Here is a 27,789-nt window from a genome sequence, read left to right as displayed (position 1 = left end):
AGTTCAGGTATGTTTTGCTGAAACTGCAGCTGTTCTTAAAGCACATATAGAGGCAGGTTTCTCACCTGTTACTGAAAATGCATGTTTTGTCATTGTGTGGTTAGCAGCATCGATTCAGAGATATAGAACGTGATTGAGAAAAGCCTCATAGCAGCCAGGGGTGTCCTCAAGGGTTGGTCAAAAAAGCCAGGTGATGGCTACCATATCACAGTTAATGCGCAACCGAATACACCTGGCACTTTAGGTGCAGCACTGTATCCACCATCTGGATTTTATTCACCACTCAAGGCAGACACCCCTAGTCATGGCTGTGACTTTAGCGCAAACCGCAGCTTCGACTTTCAAACCGGACAACTGCAACTCCTGCCTTGCATCGGGCTTTGCACGTGGCTTCCAAGTCAAACAAAAATCTCCTGAGTGGGCCTCTGCTTTATTTATTTATTTTATTTATTTATAATTAAACTTTTATACCGCCCTTCTCCCGAAGGACTCAGGGCGGTGTACAGCCATCTTAAAATACAACAAATAAATAGCAAATTTAAAAGAATTTAAAAACAAATATTAACAAGGCCATCAACTAAAACGGTCAAAGACCGACTTAAAATCCCTTAAAATACAGTTAAAATACACATTAAAATATACTTAGGCTAGTCCCGCCTGATGAAATAGTAACGTCTTCAATTCCCGCTTGAAGGTCCAGAGGTCGGGAAGTTGGCGTAAACCCGGAGGCAACTCGTTCCAAAGGGCCGGTGCTGCCACAGAGAAGGATCTCCCCCTGGGGCCCAACCGAGATTGTTTGGTCGACGGCACCCTGAGAAGGCCCACTCTGTGGGAGCGCACAGGACGTTGGGAGGCTATAGGTGGCAGAAGGCGGTCTCGTAAATAATAATGATGATTAATCCACATGCTAATGATTAATCCACCCCAATATGGAAGGGGAAGGCAGATGTGGAGGAGGTACCGTAACTAGAGCCATGGAACCGTTTGGCTTTTCTTTCTCTGGGCTGACCGAGCAAGGTGGGCTGGATGCCAGCATGTTACCAGAGTCAGCCAGCAGCCTTTCAAATCTTTCTTGGCAAGGTTTCAGAAGGTATTTACTGATCTCAAAGATCAGGATGTGCTGACAGGATGTGATATTAAATGCTCACCAGGTTCCCCGTCATTGGTCCTCCTGTCACTGATCCTCCCGTCACAGTCAGAGGCAGCAGATCCACATCCCCCTCAGCGCTAATGTACTTCACGCATCGTGGGGAGATTCTGTGCCTATAGCCGCAAAAGGGGTTCCCGTTCACCTCGATCTGTCAGAGAGCAAAGGGATCAAAGTCTCAGTGGTGATCCTGCATTTTGCCTACAGGAAAAAGGCTTTTTATTCTTGGCCGGACATGGGGGACGGCTCTCCCCTGGAGACAAAGGGAACACATGACCCATTTTTTAGATGGGGAAAATGAAACATCGCAATTCTGGATCTGCTCCAGGTTAGCCAAGTTGGGAGACGTAATTATGACCTTAAACTTGACTATTGAAATTATGTGTTCAAATAAGAAATACCATGTTTCCCCGAAAATAAGCCCTCCCCGAAAATATGTAACCGCATGCACAGACGGTCCCCGCCCTTTCCTCTGGTTAGGGTTAGGAAGACAGAGCTGGAAATCAGCTAAGATGGCAAGAGGATCCCCATCATGTTCCACATGCCCCAAAATAATAAGTCCTCCCCGAAAAGAAGACCAAGCGCTTATTTTGGGGTTCAAAAAAATACAAGACAGGGTCTTATTTTCGGGGAAAACACGGTAGCTTTTAATGTGCAGCTTCTACAGCTGGGCAGGTTAGCCACAGAGAGGATTAAAAGGGTCAAAATGTATATATGTAAAAGGGGAGAAGATTTTGATTGTATATTTACAATCACCCTCTTGTCTTCCTTGATGTTCCCTCCCACTGTAGACAACCCTCCTTTACAGCAACCTCAAGAAGTTATTATATCTCTAATTTTGTCTAAAAGAGGGGAAACTATGAAATGTGTGATTGAAAAGAAAACAAAGTATTAAGATAATGTAAACTTAGTTTGGAGCCTGGTGAAGGGCAGCCGCCTTTTGGTGTTGGAAGAAATATCCATCTGGGTTCAGTTCCAAGTGGGGACAAAGACACTGGAAACATGGAGGCTGCTTGGAAAGATGGTTTAATGGTGGTCAGGATCACATGGCTTGAGTTCCTGAACAGAAAAGGGGCTGAGATCCTGTGTGCTCCCTGGTTTTATGATTTTTCTGAGCTTTGACCTTTCTGGGGCACAGGAAGAGTATCCTGATTGGTTGTCAGACTCCCAGGGGGTGGGGGTCTTAGCTAGCCTTGCTGGCTGTCTCTCAAGCTTGCTTGAGCCTTGCCATGTGGTGAGTTTCAGTTGTATTGTGTTGCAAATCATGGGGGGATTGAGTGAGCTTGGTTGAAGCCTTAATTGCCCATTGACAAAGGTGGGAGAATGAGTGAGCTTAGCTGAGGCTTTTAATGGCCCATTGACAAAGGTGGGGGAGTCAGGAAGTTGCAGGAGCTCCTTTGTCTTTAAAATATGTTTCTCCATTTCTCATCCAGGAAGGTATAATATTCTGCTTTTAAAATATTTCCTAGAATATTTCATTCTTCTAGGAGGGGTGGGTGCTAAATTCCTACAATCCCTACTTTTTTTTTTTTTTCAAAACGTGAGTTTTGAAACATGCTCTTGGCAAAAATTAAAATTGATCAAATCAGTGGGTGCTTTTAATTTTCCTGATGCAAAGGAAGCCATTGATAGAGACAACAGAAAAAGATTCCTTCAGTGGCTCCCAAAAGCTTTCAACCATGAAGGTCTAGCAGCCAGGGGAAAAGTTCTGGTAAGAATTTTACAGTATCCAATTTTTTATGCCAATTAATTTCAGCTGTTAGATATCACTTTCTGAGAGCTTCCAGTCAGGTCAAGCAAGCACACATCCCAAAATTTTCACAGCCATGGTTTTCCTTTAAATTACAGGCTGCCCATTTCAAGGGTTGGTTACTGAACCTGCCTAGCTCTTACTTAAGTCTATCCAAGATTATTTTCCAGTCCAAATTGAGGTTAATCAGTGTGCAATCCAGGCTTTTTCCTTTCTTTTTTTTTTTAAAAAATTACACACAATGAGCCCTGGGACTTCTACTCATGAGACCACCAGTGCAACATATCTTGCTTTACTGGGCAACTGGGCAGCATCATTTGTGAGTCATAGTCAGGGCTTGGGTTTTGGATATCACTTTTTCTGCTATCTCTTCAAGAGAGGAATTGCCTGAGGGGGATGCCCCTCCCCCATGGAATTAGCAGGGAGATCTGACTCCTTGGGCTTTTAGTGCCACAGAGCAAAATCAACCTAGGGGAAGCCTTGTGTGGAGGTAAGTGAAGGGAATAGACTAATTCTGAATGGTGTGTCTCTCTGTGTGTGCCTGTGTATGCAGCTACTTTTACAATACAGGCAATACAAACATTTTGGACATATTTCCCTCCCACCAGACAAAAATCTGAACTTGCTGTGGTAGCCACTCAAATACAATCCTTACATGAGTACTTTAGACTGATTACAATGTAAATGAGACAAGACAGAAAACCTTACAAGGAATTTCCACCCTTCCCCATAGTCTTTCCAGTTGTCTTCTGGGAATTGAAAAGAGTCTTTTAGTCTTTATTTGTACATATCAGGGTCCTTTCTTTCATATCTTTTGGGTGGCATGCTTGTTGGTCAGTCAGGTTTGGAAAGGTCTGCTCCAATCTGGTTGCTGTGATGACTTTCAGTGGGGGCTGGATTCAAACTCAATTCCTGGCTCCAACAAATGGAAGGTCTCCTCTGGGGGCAGCATCTGGAACCATGTGCTCTGCTTCCACAGTTGCAGAGTCATCTTTTCAGGGCTGAAAGACATTAGAACAGGATCTCCTCCCCACTTTTGTGGGTAATCTTCTCAGGAAAGGCATTGTAACAGGATTAAAAAGGGGGGTGGGTAGATAGATATCTTACAGGCAGAGTTTGAAAAGAAACAACACATCAATATTGCAGTTACTAAAAGATAATGCAGTTTCAACAAAATGGAGACACAACTGATGAGAAAGAAAAAAAACTTCACATACTTTAGGAAGAGGATGAACAGGTAAAATCATTTAAACACACAGTAAATGCAAGACTGATTTTTTTTTCTCTTGTAAGTGAACTTAAAACATTTCCTCATAAACTTATCTTGTAAGTGAACTTAAAATGTTTCCTTGTAAACTTGAGTTGTTACTTTAAGATAGAGAGAAGGAGAAAAAAAAACAGAAATAGGATGAAAAGTCCTCTTTACTGTTTTGTTGGCCGGACAAAGACAGGAAAAAGGCTCTTTCTTTTTTTTTTTTAAAAAAAATTACACACAATGAGCCCTGGGACTTCTACTCATGAGACCACCAGTGCAACATATCTTGCTTTACTGGGCAACTGGGCAGCATCATTTGTGAGTCATAGTCAGGGCTTGGGTTTTGGATATCACTTTTTCTGCTATCTCTTCAAGAGAGGAATTGCCTGAGGGGGATGCCCCTCCCCCATGGAATTAGCAGGGAGATCTGACTCCTTGGGCTTTTAGTGCCACAGAGCAAAAATCAACCTAGAAGAAGCCTTGTGTGGAGGTAAGTGAAGGGAATAGACTAATTCTGAATGGTGTGTCTCTCTGTGTGTGCCTTTGTATGCAGCTACTTTTACAGTAAAGGCAATACAAACATTTTGGACATATTTCCCTCCCACCAGACAAAAATCTAAGAACTTGCTGTGGTAGCCACTCAAATACAATCCTTACATGAGTACTTTAGACTGATTACAATGTAAATGAGACAAGACAGAAAACCTTACAATGAATTTTCCACCCTTCCCCATAGTCTTTCCAGTTGTCTTCTGGGAATTGAAAAGAGTCTTTTAGTCTTTACTTATACATCTCAGGGTCCTTTCTTTCATATCTTTTGGGTGGCATGCTTGTTGGTCAGTCAGGTTTGGAAAGGTCTGCTCCAATCTGGTTGCTGTGATGACTTTCAGTGGGGGCTGGATTCAAACTCAATTCCTGACTCCAACAAATGGAAGGTCTCCTCTGGGGGCAGCATCTGGAACCATGTGCTCTGCTTCCACAGTTGCAGAGTCATCTTTTCAGGGCTGAAAGACATTAGAACAGGATCTCCTCCCCACTTTTGTGGGTAATCTTCTCAGGAAAGGCATTGTAACAGGATTAAAAAGGGGGGGTGTAGATATCTTGAAGGCAGAGTTTGAAAAGAAACAACACATCAATATTGCAGTTACTAAAAGATAATGCAGTTTCAACAAAATGGAGACACAACTGATGAAAGAAAAAAAAACTGGATTCACATGCTTTAGGAAGAGGATGAACAGGTAAAATCATTTAAATACACAGTAAATGCAAGACTGAATTTTTTTTTCTCTTGTAAGTGAACTTAAAACGTTTCCTCATAAACTTATCTTGTAAGTGAACTTAAAATGTTTCCTTATAAACTTGAGTTGTTACTTTAAGATAGAGAGGAGAAAAAAAAACAGAAATAGGATGAAAAGTCCTTTTTACTATTTTGTTGGCCGGACAAAGACAGGAAAAAGGCTCTTTCCTTTTTTTTTCTCTCTCTCTTCCCCATTTTCATTGTTTCAACCTTTTGTTTTTCTTTTTCCCTAACAATTTAAAATTCTTGTCTCTAGAGATCAGATACATTTTACAGTTACAATTACCTCAAGGGCCCACAAAGACAGACATACACACATAAAAAACAAGGACAAAGAGAAAAACAAAACTCTGAGATTTACACACACACTGATCATTCCCATAAATCTCAGTTAAATTAGGGAAGGCACAAATCTTAACAGACAGACCACGTGGTTCCATAGAAGACAGAGAAAGAGACAAACAAGCAAACAAAACAAAAACCCAAACATTCCTATTTATATATTTCCCTTTTCTTTTAAGTACCTTTATTTAGCCAAATTTGTCTTCCTGGTGTTATCTCTTAGCAAAGCCCATTTTTTTACACAATTTCTTCAATTTCTATTCTCGCATGCCAGTCAACACTGGCACCTGCCTGGCGTCCCAGGCCCCAAGCATGTCTCTCAGGGGATTTCCCTCTACCCTCGAGCTTACGCTTCCCATGATCCTCGGAATGTGAGGCTCACTTTGTCATAGCCGGGCACTCCCGCAGTTTCGGAAAAAAAGGTATCCGCGAAGGACTCCGACTCCCTTCTGTCGAAGTATGGGCCCCTTCCTTAAGGGAACTCTTATTTGAAGATCACCAATAAAAAAAATAGTGATCCCGGAGGACCTTGCTGCCCCTACAGCAGGTACGAGCACCTCCTCTCACTCCACATGCTCCACTTTAGGCTTTGCTTTCCTTTTTAGATACACCGATAGTTCCTATATATTTCTTTTTTCCCCCTTCACACTTCTTTTCCTTTTGCTCAGCTTCCGTTCCTCGAAAACACAAAGTTCCACATTTGGCTTCCCCCCCTTGCTTTCTCTATCCTACCGGTCATGGCTCGGTGGAGCTAGCAGTAGGCAGAGGTGCGGCTAGAGGTTGCTCAAAGAGGTGGAATCAGACTGTTTCTTAGGTGGAATCCCACACACACACTTCCTCCTTCCCTAACAGAAGGTCCTGTGCTCTGGCAAAACCCCCATGCTCTCCAGACTTTTGGTCTTTCTGCGGTTAGGAAATGCACAGAGGATGCAAGATCCAGCTATGATTGGGAGAAGGGCTCTCTCATTCACACACATGCAGGCATACACATATTTCCCATGCTTTTCCATGCTTAAAATTAAAATTTAGAGGTACTCACCTTCTTTCCAAGCAGTCTTTGGACTCAACACTCAAAACCCTTTAAAACCTAGTTCCAAATGGCCAAGGTCCAGGAAAACTTACCCACAGACTCAATGGGTCTGCTGCTAGCAAGGAGGCTTACCTGGGCCAGGTCCATTGGTTAGGTTAACAGAGTCCCATCTGGGTGCCAATTGTTGGAAGAAATATCCATCTGGGTTCAGTTCCAAGTGGGGACAAAGACACTGGAAACATGGAGGCTGCTTGGAAAGATGGTTTAATGGTGGTCAGGATCACATGGCTTGAGTTCCTGAACAGAAAAGGGCTGAGATCCTGTGTGCTCCCTGGTTTTATGCTTTTCTGAGCTTTGACCTTTCTGGGGCACAGGAAGAGTATCCTGATTGGTTGTCAGACTCCCAGGGGTGGGGTCTTAGCTAGCCTTGCTGGCTGTCTCTCAAGCTTGCTTGAGCCTTGCCATGTGGTGAGTTTCAGTTGTATTGTGTTGCAAATCATGGGGGGATTGAGTGAGCTTGGTTGAAGCCTTAATTGCCCATTGACAAAGGTGGGGAGAATGAGTGAGCTTAGCTGAGGCTTTTAATGGCCCATTGACAAAGGTGGGGGGGAGTCAGGAAGTTGCAGGGAGCTCCTTTGTCTTTAAAATATGTTTCTCCATTTCTCATCCAGGAAGGTATAATATTCTGCTTTTTAAAATATTTCCTAGAATATTTCATTCTTCTAGGAGGGGGGTGGGTGCTAAATTCCTACATTGGTATGTGCTCATTGGCATGTTGTTCAAAAATCAAGGGTGCCCCCCAGCTTATAAAAAGTGGTGTAAACCCCATTTATTACATTCATAACCCTGGTTTTTCCCAGCAGGATTGTAATGGTAGTGAGTAGGAGGACCTGGGAGAGTGGGCCAAGAGACGCCGCCATGAATCTCCCACATTCCATTACATGGACCAAAAGGTTCTCCAGCTACAGGTAGTGACTCATTTAGTGACTACTCAGATTAACAAAAAGCCATTTTGCAACTGGTCCTCACTTTTAGGACGTTTGCAGGTTTGTAAAGGAAAGGAATGCTGAAGTCAGATCATGCGCCCAGCCCCAGTTGGGATTTTACTTAACTGCTTATTTTATTTTATTTATTTATTTTTATTAGTTTGTCACATAGGTACAGATAGCATGTGTAAATATAAACATGGACATGAATGAAAGAAACGAATACATACAAATGGGGACAGTAGGACAAGAACAGTAAGCACACTGGTGCCCTTATGCACACACCCCCCCTTTACAGACCTCTTAGGAATGGGGTGAGGTTGCTGTTCCCAATTGTGGTCACAAAATGAAGACCACCTATAGTGCATTTCCACCCTATTTGGAAGATATTAAAATTGGTGTTGGTGTTAAATGCATTTGCGGTGCATTCCAGAAAAACAGTGAATTCTTGAGGGGTGGGATTGGGGGGTGAAACAAAGAGATACTTGCCAGCCCAAAGGAGCCTGTTGTGTGTACCAACATTGCGACCCTGCATCGGCTTGGTTCGGCAAAAAAAAAGCAGCTGACAGCTCCTGCAGAGCTGCCTGTGTTGGGATACCCTGCCTCCCCGCCGGTCTTCGGTGAGCTGCTCCTGGGCTTGTCGGCCTCCAGATGTGATTCCCACCACCCAGTACCAGTTCAGGGGTTCCTTCCCCCCCCCCCCCCGGGGTGGGTGGGAGAGAGGGGGGAGGGAAAGAGAGAGAGAGAGAGGGAGGGAGAGATAGGGAGAAACAGATAGTGGGAGGGAAAGAGAAAGAGAGGCACAGAGACAGAGTGGGGGGGAAAGACAGAGGCAGAGAGAAAGAGGGAGAAACAGAGAGAGGGAGGGCAGGAAAGAGAGAGAGAAAGAGAGAGGAAGGAGAAGAGAGAGAGGGAAAGAGAAATGATATTACAAAAGTTTTTTCTTTATTGTTGCTAAATGTAGTATTTCAAAAGCAGGAAAAAAAATGAACGGGCATAAAAGTGCATTTATCACATTTTTCTTAGAACAATTATCTGAACTCTGCCTTGTTTATCATTATTTTAGGCAGTAAAACCTTATTATTCAGGTTGGCACTTTGTAGTACAGAAGAGGGCTTTGGGTTGCAGTTTGGGCACTTGGTCTCTTAAAGGTTTGCCATCACTGCTATAGGCTAAGACGGCTCTCTTCCTGACGGGTTGGTTGGTGTAGCTCATCTTAGCCCGAAAAATCACATTGTGTTAAAAACAACACATTTGTCTTAGTTGCTCTCCTTTGGATTTCTTGTTCCTCTTGCAAATTCTTGTGGTTCCTGTTCTTGTGATCTTGTGGTTACTGTTATCAAATTACTAGTTTCAGAGAAATCAGTACAATTCATTACTGTCAATCAACCAGAGAAGAGTCAACCATTACTGTATTGTACTGATTAGAGAAACTTCCTGTTTCCCTATTTGTTAAAAAAATTAGCTAGAAGCATGTGTGCTCAGCTGCCACCCAACTCTGACCCTTTCATCCCCTTTGTCTTAATTATGTAACTCTTTTAATTTTTGTATTTTACTTTTATCTCTTTTATTACTTGCAAACTATCCAGAGTCGCTTTATCGATGTGATGGGAAAGCATATAAATTTAATAAATGAATAAACAAACACTTCTCGGTTAGAGTCAAGAGGAAAGGACCTGCGTTATTGTACTAATGAACTGTCACAAGGAAGAGGACAACATATTCTCCAAAGCATCTGAGGGTAAGACAATAAAGGATTGAAATTTATGGAAGAGATCCTGTCTAGAACTAAGGCGACATTTCCTGACAGAGAGAACAACCAACCAGTGGAACAGCTTGCCTCTAGAATTTGTGTCTTGCTCCAACACTGGAGGTTTCTAAGAAGAGATTGGAAAACCATTTGTCTGAAATGGTTCAGGGTTTCCTGCCTGACCAGAGAGTTGGATTAGGAAGACCTCCAAGGTGTGAAGGTACTTGTGTGGTGTGGAGACAATAAACTTGGTCCTTAACACCAATAAGACCAAGGAGCTTATGGGGGACTATAGAAGGGATAGATCAGACATCCAGCCCTTGCTTATCAATGGAGACTGAGTGGAGCAAGTGGCCAGTTTTAAGTTTCTGGGTTTTACCATAAAAAAAGGACCTGACCTGGGGTGCTCACATTGCAGCCTGGTCAAAGGGGCCCAGCAGAGATTATATTATCTGAGACTTCTCAGGAAACAACAACTGAATGAAAAACTGCTGGTGGCCTTCTACCGCTTTTCTCTGCTCTCTGTGAAGTTATAATGTCAGTGTTCCAGAAAACCCATCTCTCTTCACAGAGAGCAGAGATACAAGCTCTGCTTTTTAACTTCAATTTGAGCATGGAGGATGGAATTGTGCATGATGCAAGGGAAGCATAACATTTCCTTGTAGATCAAATAACAAGTCACGATATTAAAACGTGGCAAAGGAGCTGGATAAAGTCACTTAGAAGGACAGCAAGGACCAGAAGAGCTGAAGAGCAACCAGGGTGATGCATCCCTTTTTAATCTTCGCTTTGACTTTTATGCTTTCTGTACAGGTGAGACTGAATTTTGTGGGTTGCAATACCTTTTGCAATATCAGTGGTTCTGGATTCATGTTTTGCATCTTGTTCTCTGCGTTAGCTTTCTCAGTGTTCACATTATCATGAGAGAGTCACAGATAACCTTTTGTTGGACCTATTGAGTTGGACCAATATAAACATTTCTTTGGTTAGAAAGATATAAGTTAACTGTGCAAGGTATAAGAAGAGTTTAAGATGAATAAAACTAAGGGACAGAGCAAAATTCATAGGTTCATTGGCACCTAAGCTGCATATTGTTTGTGGTTATCTGGAAACATCTAAGGAAGCTTAATGTTTGACATTTAATTGACATGTGGTGTCAAGGCTTATTGCTGGTTGGGTGAATGTGGAAGAATACTGAAAAGATTAAGGAAAAATAAAAAGGTCTCAGAACTTTATTAATTCAAGTTTGGGGGTTTGGCCCACTCTTGGTAAAAAAAAAGTGTTTTCTATGCAGTCATTCATATGTGTTCTATTTAGTGATGGAACCGTTGGAGAACTGATATGTTATCATGTAAGGATCAGACTGATACCCTTCATTGTAGGGTATCAGCAATGAAATGATGAAAAAGATTATAACAAATAGTTCTTCATTTATATTGTGCCCTTTCCTTGGGTAACATCAGTCCACTCTCTGGGCGGTTTACAATGTCAGCATATTGTCAGCCCTCAACAATCTGGGTCCTCATTTTATCGACTTTGAAAGGATGGAAGGCTGAATCAATCTCGAGCCCCAGCCGTATCGAACTCCAGGCTGTGGGCAGTTTGCCTGCATACCTGCATTCTAATAGGGCTCACCAGGGCTCTATCATTAAACTAGTGGGCCGGGATAGCTCAGGCAATAGAGAAGCCTGTTATTAGAACACAAAGCCTGCAATTACTGCAGGTTCGAGCCCGGCCCAAGGTTGACTCAGCCTTCCATCCTTTATAAGGTAGGTAAAATGAGGACCCAGATTGTTGGGGGGGCAATAAGTTGACTTTGTATATAAATATACAAATAGGATGAAGACTATTGCCTTACACAATGTAAGCCGCCCTGAGTCTTCGGAGAAGGGCGGGGTATAAATGTAAACAAAACAAACAAAACAAAAACAAAACAAAACTATAGATTCTTAATTCCACCTACCCTCATAAAACATCAATTCATATATGCTGCCATGAATTTTAGCTCTTCCACTTTTAAATTAAGCTTATCCTTCGCTTCCCTGCTTCATTGATCAATTCCCCTCCAGAAAAATACCATAAAGCACCCTTCTTCCCATTCCGGCATGTCCCCAAAGACCCCCTTCCTTACAGGTGGGCAGAGGGCTCCCCTGTGGACTCCTGGTGAATGTGAATGAATTTGAAGGAAGGAATTCATTGTTACAGATAAGGAATTGTTGAAAGCACTCTTTCGGATTTACTTGCAAGTCAGCTAGATACTCACTTAATTGTTTGGCCTTCCAGTCCCACTTAATTAGCATGCTCATTAGAATGTCACAAAGTTCATCATCAGATGTTTTGCTGGAATCAAGATATTCTGCACATATCTACATACATACATGTTCAATATTGCCACAATCTATAAACAAGTTACCCATCAGAAAAGTGAGATATTGCCATGACATATGTAACTGATTTTGAAGGTAAAGAAGCTGCTCCAGCAGAACCCATTTAATGTCAGCCTCTGGAGACATAAAATAAAGAACCACCCAAGGCTGATAAAACTCGGGCACTTCAGGTAAAACAGACAGATAATGCTGATGCAAAGCTACTCCGCCCTCCCAACTCAACAAGTTTTGGGCTGTTCCTGCTAAACAGAATAACAGTTGGAAGGGATCATGGGGGTCATCTAGTCCAACCCCTGCTTAGGCAGGAAACCCAATATCATGTATGATATGGCACAGATGGCATGGTTGGAGAGTCATATATGTTTTCATGTGATAAACCCTTTGTTTCCATTGCAGAATGCAATTGGTGAGGAGGATCAAGAACCAGGAATCGTAAGTAGTTCTTTGACCAACTTTTCCTCTTTCCTAGTGAAATACCTTCCTTGCATGCGATCAAGCAGCCCTTTAGAGATTACACACACAGTCTCAAAATTTAGCAGTTTATATTCCCAGGTTATAAATTTATGCGGATGGTTGTCTTTTTTATGTTTCAAGCTTTAATACTCATTCTTTTTTTAAAAAAATTGCATACTTCCACCTACCTCCGAAGTTTGGGGAGTAGGTGGTCTTTTGAGTTCTCAAATAAGGGTTTTAAGACTCAGGATGGCTTAAATCTTTTTCAGAACTTTTTCTGACCAGAAAGTGCTTTGAATCTGAACTGACATTCTTGTAGCATTTGGAAGAGGAAATGAGATGCTGTTAATAGTATTTCAATAGCTCCTTTTCCTCACAGGACTACCCAGAAAAAAGAACACAAATAGGTGGACACACAAAACTGCATACTTAATATATATATTAAGACAAGGTGGTGCAGTGGTTAGAGTGCAGTACTGCAGGCTACTTCAGCTGACTGTTAGTTGCAGTTCAGCAGATCAAATCTCACCAACTCAAGGTTGACTCAGCCTTCCATCCTTCCGAGATGAGTAAAATGAGGACCCAGATTGTTGGGGGCAATATGCTAACTCTGTAAACCGCTTAGAGAGAGCTGCAAAGCACTATGAAGTGGTTTAGAAGTCTAAGTGCTATTGCTATATTTCATCCTTGAATGTAGTTGGAGGAAGAAACAAAGAAATAGGAAGCGGGGGGGCTACGTGACGCGAAGTAAAGAAACAGCTTTCTATCACAAGGATGTCTTATAGGTGTACAGTATAACTAATGTGAATCTAGATTGGAGTACAAAATATGGGCATGTAGAGACGTATTCTGGAAAGAGAGTTGTCCCCAACTGCCATGTCTGTTAAAGCTCTTCTTTTCTAAGCAACCATCTTATATGCTGACGAATAAGGTACAAGCATTTCTCCTCAGGTTTCTCAATCCATGATATACTTCCATGAATCTGAAGGGATATTGACAAGAGAGAGAAAAGGAAAAAAAAGCCTTTGAACACTGTTAATTTGTTCTTTAGTCTTACTACTCCCTGTTTTTATAAGAAACATCCATTTCATAATTGGAGGTGATGGCCAAATCCAGATTGTGCCTTGGCACGCTGACTTCAATAAGCAACGAAGTCAGAAGGTTGTTTAAAGGCGATTAGATTACTATGATAAAGAGGGGACTCTCCATGAAAGTGGAGAGAACCTAGAAAAATGGCTTAGACTTACTTTTATAGTTAGCATAATAAGAAATTTCAAAGTAAAAGTTGATTCTGGTTTAGAAACAATCTTCTGTCCAGTTACATTATTAGAATTAAAACATCTAATAATATGTGAGCATAGCTGTAGAAAAGAGCATTTTACTCTGAATAAATGTGAAAGAAACATTTGCAAGGGTAAAACCTCAAATAAGTATGGATAAGGAACATTTGCAATGCTTTCCCGCCCTGGGTTTGAATACTTGCATTGTTCATGGAGGCTTGGAAAGAGCTGAAAACTAAAATGGTTTATCTACAATGCATTGAGTACTCCTGCCAGTCCTACTTTCTAAAAGGGGGGATTTTTTTACATTCTTATTGAAGGTCAAGTCTTATGAGTTCCCTTCCATTTTCTTCATATAAAATGGAGTGGCACAGACATATCCCAAACATGAGCCAAAAATATTGCAAAATACTACAATCCAGAATGACTGTTTTTTCCACATCTTACAGAACTCAGATAGCATTAGATTTGGTGATACTTTGTCAAGTAACCAGACGGCAAGTCAACATTCCCCTGATAACATTCAGTTCTTTGATGACTTCTCTATTACTTCTTCCTTGATGTTATCCATTTCTAGTAGTTGGCACGGCTTTCCTTCACTTGGTCATGAGATGTTTTCCCCATCTTTTATTCTTCTGGTGGTGTCTAAATTGCTTAAATAAAATTGCAGTATAATAATATCCCTTGTGGGTCTCAATCACATTATTCATTTTATTTACATAAACCACCACGACTCAAGTTTTGCCAACCTTTGTGTTGAATGCAGGAGAAAATACTTACAAAGCAATCTATAATCCGGGATGTTTTCTCCACTTCTTGTAGGATTCACCCGGCAATGTGAATGGTTGCAGATTTTCAAGTAACCAGGTGGTAAGTCAATATGCTTCTGATGTCACTTATATCCTTGATGTCTTCCCCATTATTTCTTCTGTCGGACCTGCCACAACTGAAACCTATAAATTAGTTTCATGATTGGTGTTGGGTCTGTCTAATTCAATAAATAAATTTAAATTAACATCCTTTGAAGGGCTCAAGGTTTTTATTTGTATAAAGCACAATGGCATAGGCATGTTCCAACCATGCACCAAAAACTTGACAAAATTCTTACGAAGGCATCTACAATCCAGAATGACTGTTTTTTCCACATCTTGCAGAATTCAGATAGCATCAAAACTGGTGATACCTTGTCAAGTCATCAGAGGATAAGTCAACATTCTTCTGAGGACACTCATTTCCTTGATGTCTTCTCCATTATTCCTTCCTTGATGTTGCCTGTTTGTAGTATTTGGCATGACTTTACTTCGCTTGACCATGCAGTATTTTTCTCATCTTTTATTCTCTTGCTATATTCTATTTTTATTCCGTAGGTTTTATTGTTGGTTGGGTGGTGGTGTATAAATTGCTTAAATCAAATTAAATTACAATATAATATGTGGGCCTCAATCCCAGCTCCCATTTTATTTATATAAAACACCATGACTCTAGCATGGCCAACTCTTGTGCTGATTACACAAAGTAATCTGGGATGACTCCTTTCTCTCCTTCAATTCAATCCTACAATTCACCTGGCATCAACATTGGTGGTAAATTTTCAAGTGACCAGGTGGTAAGTCAATATGCCTCTAATGACACTCACTTCCTTGATGTCTTCTCCATTATTTCTTGTGTACGTAACCATAACCTGCGTGTTGTGACCCACTCCCCCAAAGCGTCTCCCAATGTTTGAAGAGTAATTCCAGTAGAAATTTTGAAGTTGTTGGAAATGTTTAAATGAAGAACTTACAGAGAACCAGGGACATGACCTTTGGGAAGGTAGGCAGAGATGTGTCTGTGTGTGTGTTGAAAACATGTTTTACATTCTGGAAACAGAAAACATGATAGAGTGGTTTCACTAAAGGATCCCAGAGAAAGTGGGGGAAATTAGTCAGGCTTTTAGGCTTCTTGGCATAGCAAACCTCTGTCCCTCTCTTTTTCCATCATGCCATTTTCCAGAGAATCTGGAAATTCCTGCAATCTCCAAACCCAAAATTTCTTCTTTGTTTCCCTCAAGGGAATTCAAATATTTTGAAAGGGAGATGAGGTCTATATGAAGACATGCATTAGGATCAAGAATGCCTTAGGCCAGGGGTGTCAAACTCAAGGCCCAGGGGCTGGATCCGGCCCACAGAGTACTTAGATCTGGCCCATCGGCCAGCTGGTCTTCAGGTGCTGCGCATGCGCACATTTGTGTGCGTCCACCCATGTGCACACATGCACCTTTCAGTTTGGGCATGCATGCCCATGCAGTTTGCCATCACTGCTCTAGTTGAATAAGCAATTAGAGAAGTTGGGATGAAAGAAGGCTGGTGAGCCAATGTGGACCAAAGTAGACAGACAGACCTACATGTTGCACCATAAACCACCAACCCCTCTGAAAAACAAGCAAATCATGCCTAACCCTAAACTTGCTAATCATGTGGTGTTACATGGTAAAAAAACATCAGAGAAGATACACAGTCCTATCTGCAGATGGGCGTGAAATAGAGCACTAGATCTTGATCCAAAAGTGGCTGGAATCATCTATTAAATGATTTTAGGTTTCTGTGGCTTGAATTTAGCATAATGCAGGGAACAAGCTCTTGAATCCAAGATCGATAATTCGACCCAGTTGTTGTGGCACAGTAAACCAGGGGCTTTCACAGCATGTGATTAAAAAACATTAACTCATCAGCCATGCTGACACCATCTCAATCCCATGAATTGTTGGTGTTTGTTGGACATAAAACAATAGGCTGGCCTTGGATGGCACCATCCAGGCTGCCACTTTGACTATTTTGACGACATCCTATGGATAACTTGCTGAGCAAATAAACCATTTGAACATGTCTTAATTTGGGGGCCAAATATTACTTGCCTAGTTAGAGATGCTTGTGGCCAACACAGAATTAGGAAAAGTCCCCGAGACAAGATCTCACAAGCTGCCCTCTTCACCTTTGGCAGTCCAAGACCTACTGAACTGCAACTAGCTTCACCACCAGCTATCAGGCCCAAGAGCCACATGATTAGATTGCGGGCGTTGGCGTTAAAATATAACCTGGATTTTTGACTATTTCAGATGGTGCCCTTCAAGAACATCATCTCCGGAGGTCTGAAACCCAATATGACCTTTATAATACGAGGCTTCGTTCAAAAGAAAGCTCACAGGTCTATTTTTTTCCCGCATGCTTTTGGGGACTCAGGTCAAGAAACAGAATTGTTGTCAACCCCTGACTTAGGAGGTGGCCTTAGAGAATGATTAGGACCTGAACCGTTATTAAGTAGGGATCTCATTTCATCAAAATAATGCTATTTAGTGGTAGACTACAGCTGAATATGGCTTTCTTTTTCTAGTTGTTTTTTTCCTCAAATGTAGCCCAGCAAGGGTTGGCTTTGATTGTGACAGGACCTCCATATTCCTCAGCAGTTTAGCAATGATATTTGGAAAAAAGTTTCCCCCCTTAGCCTTTACCCACTTTACCCACTGCTAGTGTGAGTGGGTGGATGGAGGGGGGGGGAAATGGAGGGATCACATTTCAAAAACCTATTCTTCATTGCCTGCTTTTTTTTCTCTTTCCAAGGATTACAATCGATTTTCTAGCTGGCCCAGATATTGCTCTGCACATTAATCCGCGCCTGGATGAGGGAACGGTGGTGCGCAACAGCTTCCTGAAAGACAGCTGGGGACCTGAGGAAGTGGATCTGCCCTTTAACCCTTTTGAATGTGGGAAGTACTTTGAAGTGAGTTGGCTTTGATTCCAGCAGGGAGGTATCTCTATACAAAGGTGGTGGTCAAAAAAATTAATATAGCTATGCAATGGATGCCTTGCCCCTATTTTACTCGGATTCCAGCAAAGAGCTTGGCTGGTTGTAAAGCAAGTAGGCAGGCAATGGAGAGTGGTGAGAAAAACCAACATGGTGGTTTAAAGAAGAATTAAAAACTGAACCTCTGGAAGGCTGGTGGGATAAATACCCCCTCTATTGGAGAAGAGTGGAATTGCTTCTCCAGAGAGTCATTCAGAATTCCATTTCTAGTTCTCTGCTGGAAAATTGTCCTCAATTTTTTTCTTGGGGGAGGGTTTAAAAATGTGGGAGCCATAACTCCCCAATTGAAGTCCCGCCCCTTATGTAGGGGGGGGTGCTTTTTGATTTTGATGCAACTGTGGATTATGCATCCTCCTCCCTAGAGGATTGGAGATGATCCAGGTGTGTTGGTTCAGCTGTGCTAACATCCTTCCTCTCTTTCCAGCTCTCAATCCGCTGTGGCAAGTATCAATTCATTGTTTATGCCAATGATGAGTTCTTATTCAGCTATACCCATCGTTACATCGATTTCCCACAGATCAACACACTGGAGATTACAGGAGACGTGATACTTTCCTATCTCAAGTATTAAAGGGTGGGTGGGTCAAAAGACAAGCACTGGTAGAGATCTTTTTTTCTCCCTCTGCCAGGACAAAGCTCCAGTCAATCAATCAATCAATCAATCAATCAATCAATCAATCAAATACTTAAGAAAAATAAAGAATATTAAGCAATGTTTTCAATAAAACCTCTTGATCAAGCAATGCAAGCCTTATTCCTTTGCCCTCTGAAATTTAAAGACAAGAATAAATTTAGAAATTTTAAAAAGTAACCCCCAGTTCCCAAGGCAGGTTCTATGGTTGGTTATGCAGTCTCTGCTGGGTCAGGTTTAATTCTTGTCTTCTCCTAGGGATTATCTTTAACAAATTGTGGGTTATATCTATTCTATAACAGTGTTTTTTAAACTTGGCAATTTTAAAATGCATATAGTTCTATTCCCACAATTCCCCAGTCCCAATTGGGAATTCTGGAAAACAAAGAATACACATCTTAAAGTAGCCTAGTTGAAAACAACTCATCTATACATACATCTATCAACTAATATTTGTAGAATCTTTAGATTTGGAAGTGTCAAGTTAAAGATGGCTGTAACCACCTCCATGAGGCAGGATGGTTGAATGGTTTAATGATGCTGGACATGGTCTTTGCTCCAGTGATTTAAGTCCTAGCAAGTCATAGCAGGCTGAGCTCCTGTCATTTGCCTCAGCTTCTCTCCACCTAGCAGTTCAAATGAATGTTCTATACAAGTAGATAAATAGGTACCACTTCAATGGGAAGACAAGCTGGCACTTTATGTTAGAATCCTGCCGGTGCTGAACCTTCCTAGTTGTGATGCCTGTTTGTAAAATGGCTGTGGTGGGGGGAGCGAGCCTTGGATGACACTGCAGGAAAGCCATTTGTTCGTTTTTCTTTGTGATGCAGAGCTAGCTTGCCTTCCTGTGGCACACCTTGGGAAGCACATGAGAGTGAACCAAACAGGCAAATTACTGCTCTGCTTTAGTATTGTAGTCTCCTGGCTAACGTAGCATTGCCATACACTAAATAAAATAAAAACCACCTCTATCACTTACTTTCTGATAGTAATTTTTTTTTAAAAAAATTCCATTGCTAAATAGTCTCTCAAGAGGAATGATAGGTGACTTGAAAATGCCCACTGAATTTATAACCAAGTTACTGATTTTTTAAATTTATTTTTGTCACAACAGTATACACAAACATCGCATAAATAAAAACAACATATCATGAAAAAAAATATGTATATATAAGTAAAAGTATGCAACAGCTATGTTAATTTGATATAATGAAGGGAACAATAGGACAGGAACGGTAGGCACTTTTGTGCTCTTATGCACGCCCCTTATAGTCCTTTTAGGAATGGGGTGAGGTCAATAGTAGACAGTTTTTGGTTGAAGATTTTGGGATTTTTAGTAGAGACTATGGAGTCAGGTAATGAGTTCCAAGGGTTAACAACTCTGTTACAGAAGTCATATTTTCTGCAATCAAGTTTGATTTTATTAATGTAGAACTTTACATTAATAAAATACAAATTAATAAAAAACCAAATTTTATTAATGTACAACTCAAAAGCACATTTAGATTAAAAAATACTCAACAAAAAAAAATCCTGTTTATAGCAGCAATAGACTAACTAGATTTTGTTTAGATCCAGCAACTACAAAGAGCAACTGCTGTAATAAAACATTTGTCTACTTTTCTGGAAACCTAAGAATTGTGCTCCCTTAGTCAGAAAAGTCCATTTGCCCACTGGGACTGACCAGAGGTTTATGGTTAGAGGGGAGGTCCACTCAAATCTTCAACAACCATGGAATGATGTGTTGCACATGAAACTAATTTATGATGAGTCTTTAAAGACAAACATCAGTGATCATAAAAGACATATTCATAGCCGGGTTAATGTCTCTTTCTGCCAGAGGGCATTCAAACCCTAATATACTGTCTAAAGCTTGGCCTAGACCAGGGGTAGTCAATCTTTTCACACCTATCGCCCACTTTTGTATCTCTGTTAGTAGTAAAATTTTCTAACTGCCCACCGGTTCCACAGTAATGCGCCGTGTATTGTAGTCTGCGCATGCCTCTTGCGCATTGTGGATTGGGTTGGGGGGGGACCACCGGCTACCAGCTCTGCTTGTCTGTTACAGCTGGGTGGTGTGGGGGGAGATGCGCGAGCTATTCTGGGACGAGGGTCTTTTGTTTGCGGTTACACTATAGCGCCATTTAGTTTCACTTACGTAACGTGAACTAAACTTATGCGCGGGCGATACAAATAGTTTATTTTCGGAAATTTAAATTGTCACAGGGAATTTTATGAAAACCTAATGAAAATGTTTTTAAATAATGCTATGAAATTTTTTTAAAAAGTCAATTAAATAAAAAAAAAAGGAAAGTGCTTCAGTATCGGATAAAACCCCTACCGCCCACCATAAAAGCTGGAACGCCCACTAGTGGGTGGTAGGGACCAGGTTGACTACCACTGGCCTAGACAAAGGCTTGGCTAGGAAAACCACTGAACCTTATCTCTGAACTAAGCAGTTATTTGCATTTCATTGTTTCACAAATACACTCCAATCATGCAGGAATTTGGTCTACTACAGAATCAGGGTAGGAGGGATATTCTTCTGCTGAAGATAGCCCTCATATTTCAAAGACATATTTTCACAAGGATGTTTGTGCAACCTGTGGCCTGGTTAAGTTTTGAACTTCTCACTCATGAATAAAACATTATCTTCTACCTGCTTTCTAAACACTCAACAATAAACAAATGCTATGAGTCATCCAGGATCACAACCTGGTGTTGAAAAAAAGGTCTTTCCTGAAATGGCTTGGATCTAATCCTTCTACAGATTCCTTTCCTAGCATAATGATAAATCCTCCATTCAAGCTAGTGCCATCTACCAGGTGGGGGGTCATAAAAGTCAAGATGATGCCTTTAACTATAAGATCAAAGCCTCAACCTTTTCACATGAAGCATCCCCCAAAAGGGTTAGGCTTTCAATGGCTCCTGCTTCAATCCATAACCTGTCTGGGGGTGTCTACAGTCTCCCCAACATTGCCAAAACTGTCGTGCAGAAACAAAAAAATGAAGAACCCTAAATTCTAAGGACAATCAAATCTCATTGGCATTGGTAGCAGAAAAACCCGTTTTCTGAGTCAAAATGTTTTTCTAGCCTGGCAGGGGAAAAAACCCACAAGCAAACTACCCTGTTAAGAATCTACTGCTCTTTCCACACCAGACTAAAAGAATGCCCTGCAGCAGCTTCTGCCCTGTGTCTCTTTGCAGGACTGGCCCACCTCGCTCTGCCCCATCCTGCACTTCCCTCCCTCTCACCCCGATTGTCTCTGAAGTTTCCTTGATTACCCAACCTTTAGTTTTTCTCCACCAGGAGCTGGCAGAGCGGGTGAAGTTGCCTTGCGGGCATCAGGTCACAGCTGCAGGGTTGATGTCACCCTCCTGGGGCGGCCTGACTCAGCGTGCCTTGGTGGGTGTGGGCAGGGCTGCTGAAGGGAAGATGCTCAGGGTAGTCCCTGACATCTATAAAGAGACTGGGCTGTGCTGCCTCCAGCCCAGAGCCGTAGAGATGGCCGTAGAGTTCGACACTTTTGTAAGTAGCACAACCGTTATGATTAATGAAGCAGTTCCAGCTTGTATGTTGCCTTGATGGGGAGGCAGGGAAAGGGGAAGAGGATGTCACCATTAATGGCTGTGTTCAGGCATGTCTGCAAGAGATGGTCCAAAAAGTCAAGATGATGGCTACAACTGTACAATTGAAACAATAGTACAACACATATTAAAAAACAAACAGGTATGGCTTTTCCTTTCAGATTTGCACTCACCATCTTGACTTTATGGACTACCCTCTGGCTGGGAGATGCAGAGGCCCTGTGTGGGATTGACATGATCCGACTGCACAATGGGTTACAGAAGTGCCAACTCAATACCAGGATGGCACCAATCTCACCTTAGCATAAACCTGAGCTGGTCCAAGAATCAGACTCACAGCAGCTTCTCATTTGATCTCTTCCATGGAGTTTGGATTTCAAGCCCAACACCCCCCATCCTCTATTTGCTAGAAAGGATGGAGTGCATTTTCCCCCCTCCTAAACGTTCACATTTTCTTAGCCCAACCTGGACGGACAGAGGTTGGGCTAACTTTTGAGGCCAACTGTGTTCCCATGTGCACTTTACACCCCTCGACCTCCATCTGGAGCAAAGAAGGGGAGCCATTTGTCACATTGTGCAATGCTGGGGGTACCTGGGGCCCAAAAGGGGGCAGCATTCTTTAAAAACAGACATGCAGAACCAGACAAAACCCAGGATTTGGGGAGGAAGCTTGAAGCAGACTTGCAGATGGCACCATTTCTCTCATCCAGAGGCGCCTCTGACCATTCAGGTCCCAGGTCCAAAATCCTATCCATTCGGGGTCAGGCTGCCAAGGGGCAGCTTTGCAGGATCCAATGGCCTGACTTGGCTTTGGAGGACAGAGGTTTGGGCTGAATTCTGCATTCCTCTGGCTATTTGGGGAGGAGGTTTCACAATTTGCCCCCTCTCCCTCTAATCTGGCCAGACCTATCCGGTCTGCCCTCTTTTCCACCAAGAGCACACGGGCGAAAGGCAGCTGCCAACCGGTTCCGAGACCGGTTTGTCCTCTTGGGTGTGAGTGGAAGTCCTGCCTGCCGCGGCTGCATTCCAGGACTACGTTTCCCAGCATTCCTTCAGCAGCCGGCTGGAAGATCCACATTCACCGTCCCAGAGTCGCCCTGTATGAGGGAGGTGGGCGGTTTCTTTCTTTTCTTTTTTTAAGCACACGTGAATAAATACATTCTGAAGTTTCTCACCCTTGCTGCCTGGGAGTTGAGGTCCTTATACTGAGGAAACTCTGCTCTAAAGCTTTGGCCGGTTGGTGAGCCAAATTATGATGATAAAAAAAAAAAGAGGGCTGGAAATCTATTTCGGACGGCATTTCTGTGAGGCGATCCACAATGTTTTCCTCAGACCTAAAGGAGGGGTGGGAAAAAAAGCGCGCGCCGAATCTCCTCACAACGGGTATTTATACCGTTTGTCGATGACGTCAGCGGTCGGCGAGTGGTCAAATATCCGTTCAGCTCCGTTTTGGCGGGCTTTCTCCGTCTCCGGGCAGATTTTCCTCGCTCCCTCAAGGGAGCGTCTGGTGACCCCAGCAACTTCTTGTGGTGCCTCAGTCAGAGGTGTGGTTGTGTCCACCACAACCACGCCTATGTTTACAGCCATCCACCCCTGGTTGCCACGTACTGTGTTGCACACTCGTGTTCACTTTTCTCAACAGAAGGAAGCGAAAAGAATGATTTGGGGGTTTTACCTCACCAGAGGTTTTAGGGTAACTGGATTAAAAAGATGGCAGCGACTCTTTAGGATCTCAGCTGGTGCTCAGTAAACACCATGAAACTCACCTTACTTCAGAAAAGATCCTGAAATTTGGAAAGAGAGGAGCCAACAAGGATCTCTGTTGAAAGACATCTGACTCACTTTTTTTTTTTTAAACACCCCTCTGGAGATGGATGACACTGTCTTCACATAAATGTTCTGCAACAACGGAAATGTGAGAAACAACGGCTTAGAGAAATTTTCTTAGTACGTAAGAGATTTCAATGCAAGATTAGAAATGCAAGACCAGAAATCCCCAACTCATCTGAAAGGTTGGAAGCCACCAAGAAGTCAGTCAGAGCAGAAAATTCAATCCGGAACTTGATTTATCTATTTCTTTGCTCAAGCTCAGATGCCGCTTCCCTTGTGACCTGTTTACATTTCCAGGTGCAGTCAACCAACATAACAAAACCTAACAATGCAGTTCTCCCACCATACCTATCATATCATTTCAGAAATCAGTATAATCCATTAGAGGTAGATCTTGCTTAGTGACTGCTTTACTTTGTGACAGTTCAAAGTGGCACTGAAGATGTAACTTTACAATGAGTCCTTGTGCTTATGACCATCACAACCTCCTATGGTCGTGTAATTGCCATTTGTACGCATCACAGCTGCTGTCAATGAAGAAGCTGGCTGTACAACTGCAAATCATCATGTATCACTTAGTAACCATGTTGCTTAGCAACAGAATTGCCACTCCCCCTGGTGGTTAAGTGAGGACTAGCTATATAGGATTGCAAGGGGGCGCCCATCTTAATGGTTTTCCTAAACCCCATCAGGGTTGGCAGCATTCCCTAACAAAGTAGGCTAAATGGAGGTTTAGAGTCACTGTGCTAAACCATTATATAGTCTCTTTGGAAATTGCAGATTATATGAACAGAGACATTTAGTTAACCTGAGTATAAGAGTTTAGCATGAGTTTGTTTCTTATGGAGCCTGAGAAACAAAAACACTCGTTTCTCAGGCTCTATGAGGCTTCTGTAGAGTCACCCCAGCAATTTGAAGCCAAATTTTCAAGCCCCAGACCAATAATTTTGGCCTACAGAGGTGTTTGAACAGCTAGGCAAACACACCTTTTTGTCCTCAAGAGGACTCAAATCATAGTGCACCATTCGTCACTTTGATTTTTTTTTCTCCTGCAGCGCGTGCCTTATAATCGGGCTGTCCCGTGGGGCTTCGATGCGGACTCCTGGATGATGCTGGAAGGCCTCATTCTGAAGCAAAGCAAAGGGTAACTCGGCACCAATCCCTTTCACTGGACCAACAACTACTTGGGTTAAGTTCATACATCACATTTAATAAGCTACTGTATTCCCATGTTTGGGGGAATGAATGGTTGATTTACCATGGGGTTGAGTTGACCCCTCAAGCTAACCAAAGTGAAAACAAGCTATGTAAATGGAGTTGCTTGGTCTTTTGACTGATCCAGTTATGGGCAGCCAACTCTCAAGCTTTAGGGAAGCAGGGAATTTTTGTGCCTTTGAAAAATTCCATTCGCAATCCATGCACCCTACAACTTGTAAATGTTACATGGCCATTTATAAAAATTCAGTGCCTTCCAGGTGTTAGAACAGGGTTTCTCAGACGTGCTACTGTAAGATAGGTGGCCCAACTTCCAGAATTCCCCAGCCGGGAACTCAGCCGACTTAGCTTGGCATATTTGTGTTCGGTTGTCCTGAACAGGAATGTTGCAGATTATGCATCTTTCCTATCCCAGCGAGTGGTGGTCGGTGAGGAGAACATCAATGGGAGATGTTATGGAAGCCATTCGGTTTCTCCTAGAAAAAGGTCAAGGAAGGGCAAACGGAAACAAGGCAAAAAAAATCAAGTGGACTCTGATGTTCTTCTCCAGATTTCATGTGGAATTTGCTTATGGGCAATTCAATGGGGCCAATATCCCTCTGAAATTCAAACTCCGCTTCGAGAGGACGCCAGCTTCTTCCAACAGCCCCATCTTGACTGTCAACAGCTTTGTAAATCAACAGTGGGGGAAAGAGATCCGGAGAGAGATGGCAACTCACTTCCAGCAGGGCCAAAAGTTCAAGCTTTCTTTCATCGCCACCAGCAAAAGTTTCAAGGTGATGGGATGAATTGATTCTCCTCCTTGATGGCAGGGTTGGGCTGCCACTTGTTGCACAAGAACAGGGTTGCACAAGAAGGGAACGAGGTCCAGCTATATATGGACTGAGGGAACGAGGTCCAGCTATATTGGAAGTCAAAATCATTTGGGATTTTAGCATAAACATTTAGGGTGAGGATAATTAAGTCCAGAAAAATTGTGATTCAGTAGAAGAGTCTTCTCCAAACTCGTGTCATCCAGATGTGCTTTGGCCAGCCTGGCTGCCAAATGTGAACCTGATCTGGAGGACATCAGGATAGTGTCATAAATCTCACTTAACGTCCAGCTCACTTTGGCTAGCAGAGACAGTTGTGTACCCACAGTTGGGCCAGATGTTGCAAACTTCCCTCACTTCCCTGAAGAGCACCGGTCCTAATCTTCACCCAATCTAATGGGTGAAGACCAGGACTACCTCCTTAAAAAAAAACATAATTTAGAACTCTGTTCTCTAGCTCATGAATCCCTTATGAAAGAGACTGTGAGGACAGGTGCATAGGGCTTTTTGAAGATCAAAAGATATAATAAACTGCATGAAAACTCTGGGCAGAAACATCTTCTATAGCTTTTAATTCCAGACATTAAGATGAATTTGTGAACCAGAATTACGGTGCTATCTTACAAGTCTGTTTCTTAGCAAGTTTCCAGTAGGTCTTACACAGACCTGCAACATGCTGGTTTTCCATCCAAATATTAACCAGGCTTGACCTCACTTAACTATGAAGGTTAGAAGAGATTATAAAACCTTCTCTTCACCATCACCAAGCTTGGGGGAATCACACTCCTGATACAATTGGAGATTTATCTGCTTTGCTGCCTTTTTTTTTTGCCAGATAATGGAGAACGACATTTTGCTTTCTGAATTTGACCATCGCCTTTCACCCAAGGCCATCCGTTTCCTGGAAGTGGATGGGGACATCAAGCTGGAGAAAGTAGTCTTCAGCTGGGAGAGGAACAATGAAACCAGCAATCCTAGGTTTGGTGAAGGCTGACAGGAGGCAGAGTCATGCAGATCAAACCATGCATCCAGGCTATTTTATAAGTTGATTTTGCAGCCAATGTCGACAGCTATCCTGCTGTCATTCTGAGGTGGCATCATAAATCTTAATACAGCACATCTTGGGTGGGTCTAATGTCTGATGAATTAAAGGAAACTGTGATTGTCACTGCTTTTATTTGGAACGGCAAAAATAAATGTTATTTGGATTTTCTGGATCTACTTCAGCCTTCAGGAGTGTCCAAAGGGTGTGGTCAGAAAAGTCAAGGCGACACACACATTAAAACACGCACAGTTTCAATTTCCCATCACCTGAACTTGTTCTTCCTCATTCACTCCCAGAGCCACCAAATGAAAAATTTGATCTCCTGTCAAACATCGATCATAAAAACAATACTACTCTTACATGAACACAACCACTTCTCTCTGGCTTGGCAGCCATGCTGGTGAGGGAATTTTGGGAGACGACCAGATCCTACACTGCTTTACGATCCAAGTTGATTGAAATTCTCCACATTGTGCTTTTTTCCTCGAACTTAGGAAGAAATTCCAGGCCCAAGATGAACCAGGGAAGCAAAACTTTATACTGAGAAACATTTATAAATGGATTTTTCCCTAGAAGCTTTTACTGGACCAATCGTATTTCAGACAAATACTGCTAGAAAAGGACAGAAAGTGAATAAATAATAAACTATAAAACACTGCTGGTAATTTTTGATTTAGCCACCTAAGTCCATACTGGATTGGTCCCCGAAACTCTTTCCAGTCAAACTGGCTTATGGGCCATGCATGCTATCACAAAAACATGTGATTAGCGGAAGACAAATTGTCATGCATATAGACTGGATAGGGAGATCTTTCAGAAACATTTCCCAACCCTGTCCCTTAATCAACAGAAAATTCTTGTGGCTTTATCTTTTTAATGAAGTCTCAAATCTTTTCCAGCGCACGTAGAGCAGCGTCCTTCTCTCTATTTATTTATTGAATGAATGAATGACACTTTTATTTTAAAAGCAAACAAGCCCTCAGCACAATGTATAATTGCACGAAGTTCTCCAGATGGAAACGTAAGTATTCATCAGGTAGGATTACAAAAATAAACCTATTTATTACACATAGCAATTCATCATACCATTCACCTGGGATGAACTGTTTTGGATGGCTGAAACCCTCCCACAAAAGCTACTTTCAACCCAT

The 27,789-nt window shown here is 42.2% G+C and overlaps 2 protein-coding genes and 1 long non-coding RNA gene across 4 annotated transcripts; 2 read left to right on the top strand and 1 right to left on the bottom strand.

The window, feature by feature from the left end:
* Positions 1-1,014: 1,014 nt before the first annotated feature.
* Positions 1,015-23,263, bottom strand: LOC131204722 (uncharacterized). The gene is made up of 3 exons (XR_009156627.1): positions 23,130-23,263; positions 14,458-14,623; positions 1,015-1,298 (listed from the first exon to the last, which is right to left on the bottom strand). It is a non-coding gene; the product is annotated as an uncharacterized LOC131204722 (long non-coding RNA).
* On the top strand, positions 10,261-18,290 carry LOC131204721 (galectin-4-like). Its single transcript, XM_058196242.1, has 6 exons — positions 10,261-10,370; positions 12,341-12,376; positions 14,500-14,547; positions 16,772-16,860; positions 17,274-17,433; positions 17,942-18,290. Exons 1-6 carry the CDS (start codon positions 10,323-10,325, stop codon positions 18,086-18,088), a joined length of 528 nt encoding a protein of 175 aa, XP_058052225.1. The 5' UTR covers positions 10,261-10,322; the 3' UTR covers positions 18,089-18,290.
* On the top strand, positions 21,518-27,257 carry LOC131204720 (galectin-4-like). 2 transcript variants are annotated; one of them, XR_009156626.1, is made up of 4 exons: positions 21,518-21,677; positions 24,622-24,754; positions 25,332-25,557; positions 26,429-27,257. XR_009156626.1 is itself a non-coding variant. In XM_058196241.1 (4 exons), exons 1-4 carry the CDS (start codon positions 21,585-21,587, stop codon positions 26,585-26,587), a joined length of 567 nt encoding a protein of 188 aa, XP_058052224.1. In that variant the 5' UTR covers positions 21,518-21,584; the 3' UTR covers positions 26,588-27,257. The 2 variants fall into 2 exon arrangements, 1 of the variants encoding a protein (XP_058052224.1); XM_058196241.1 differs by having other exon boundaries at positions 24,622-24,710.
* Positions 27,258-27,789: the final 532 nt, after the last annotated feature.

The sequence above is a fragment of the Ahaetulla prasina genome, chromosome 10 (assembly GCF_028640845.1).
Source record: "Ahaetulla prasina isolate Xishuangbanna chromosome 10, ASM2864084v1, whole genome shotgun sequence".
NCBI lineage: Eukaryota > Metazoa > Chordata > Lepidosauria > Squamata > Colubridae > Ahaetulla > Ahaetulla prasina.
The sequence above is the reverse complement of the archived record's forward strand: the minus strand, read 5'-3'. Positions and strand labels throughout refer to the sequence as shown.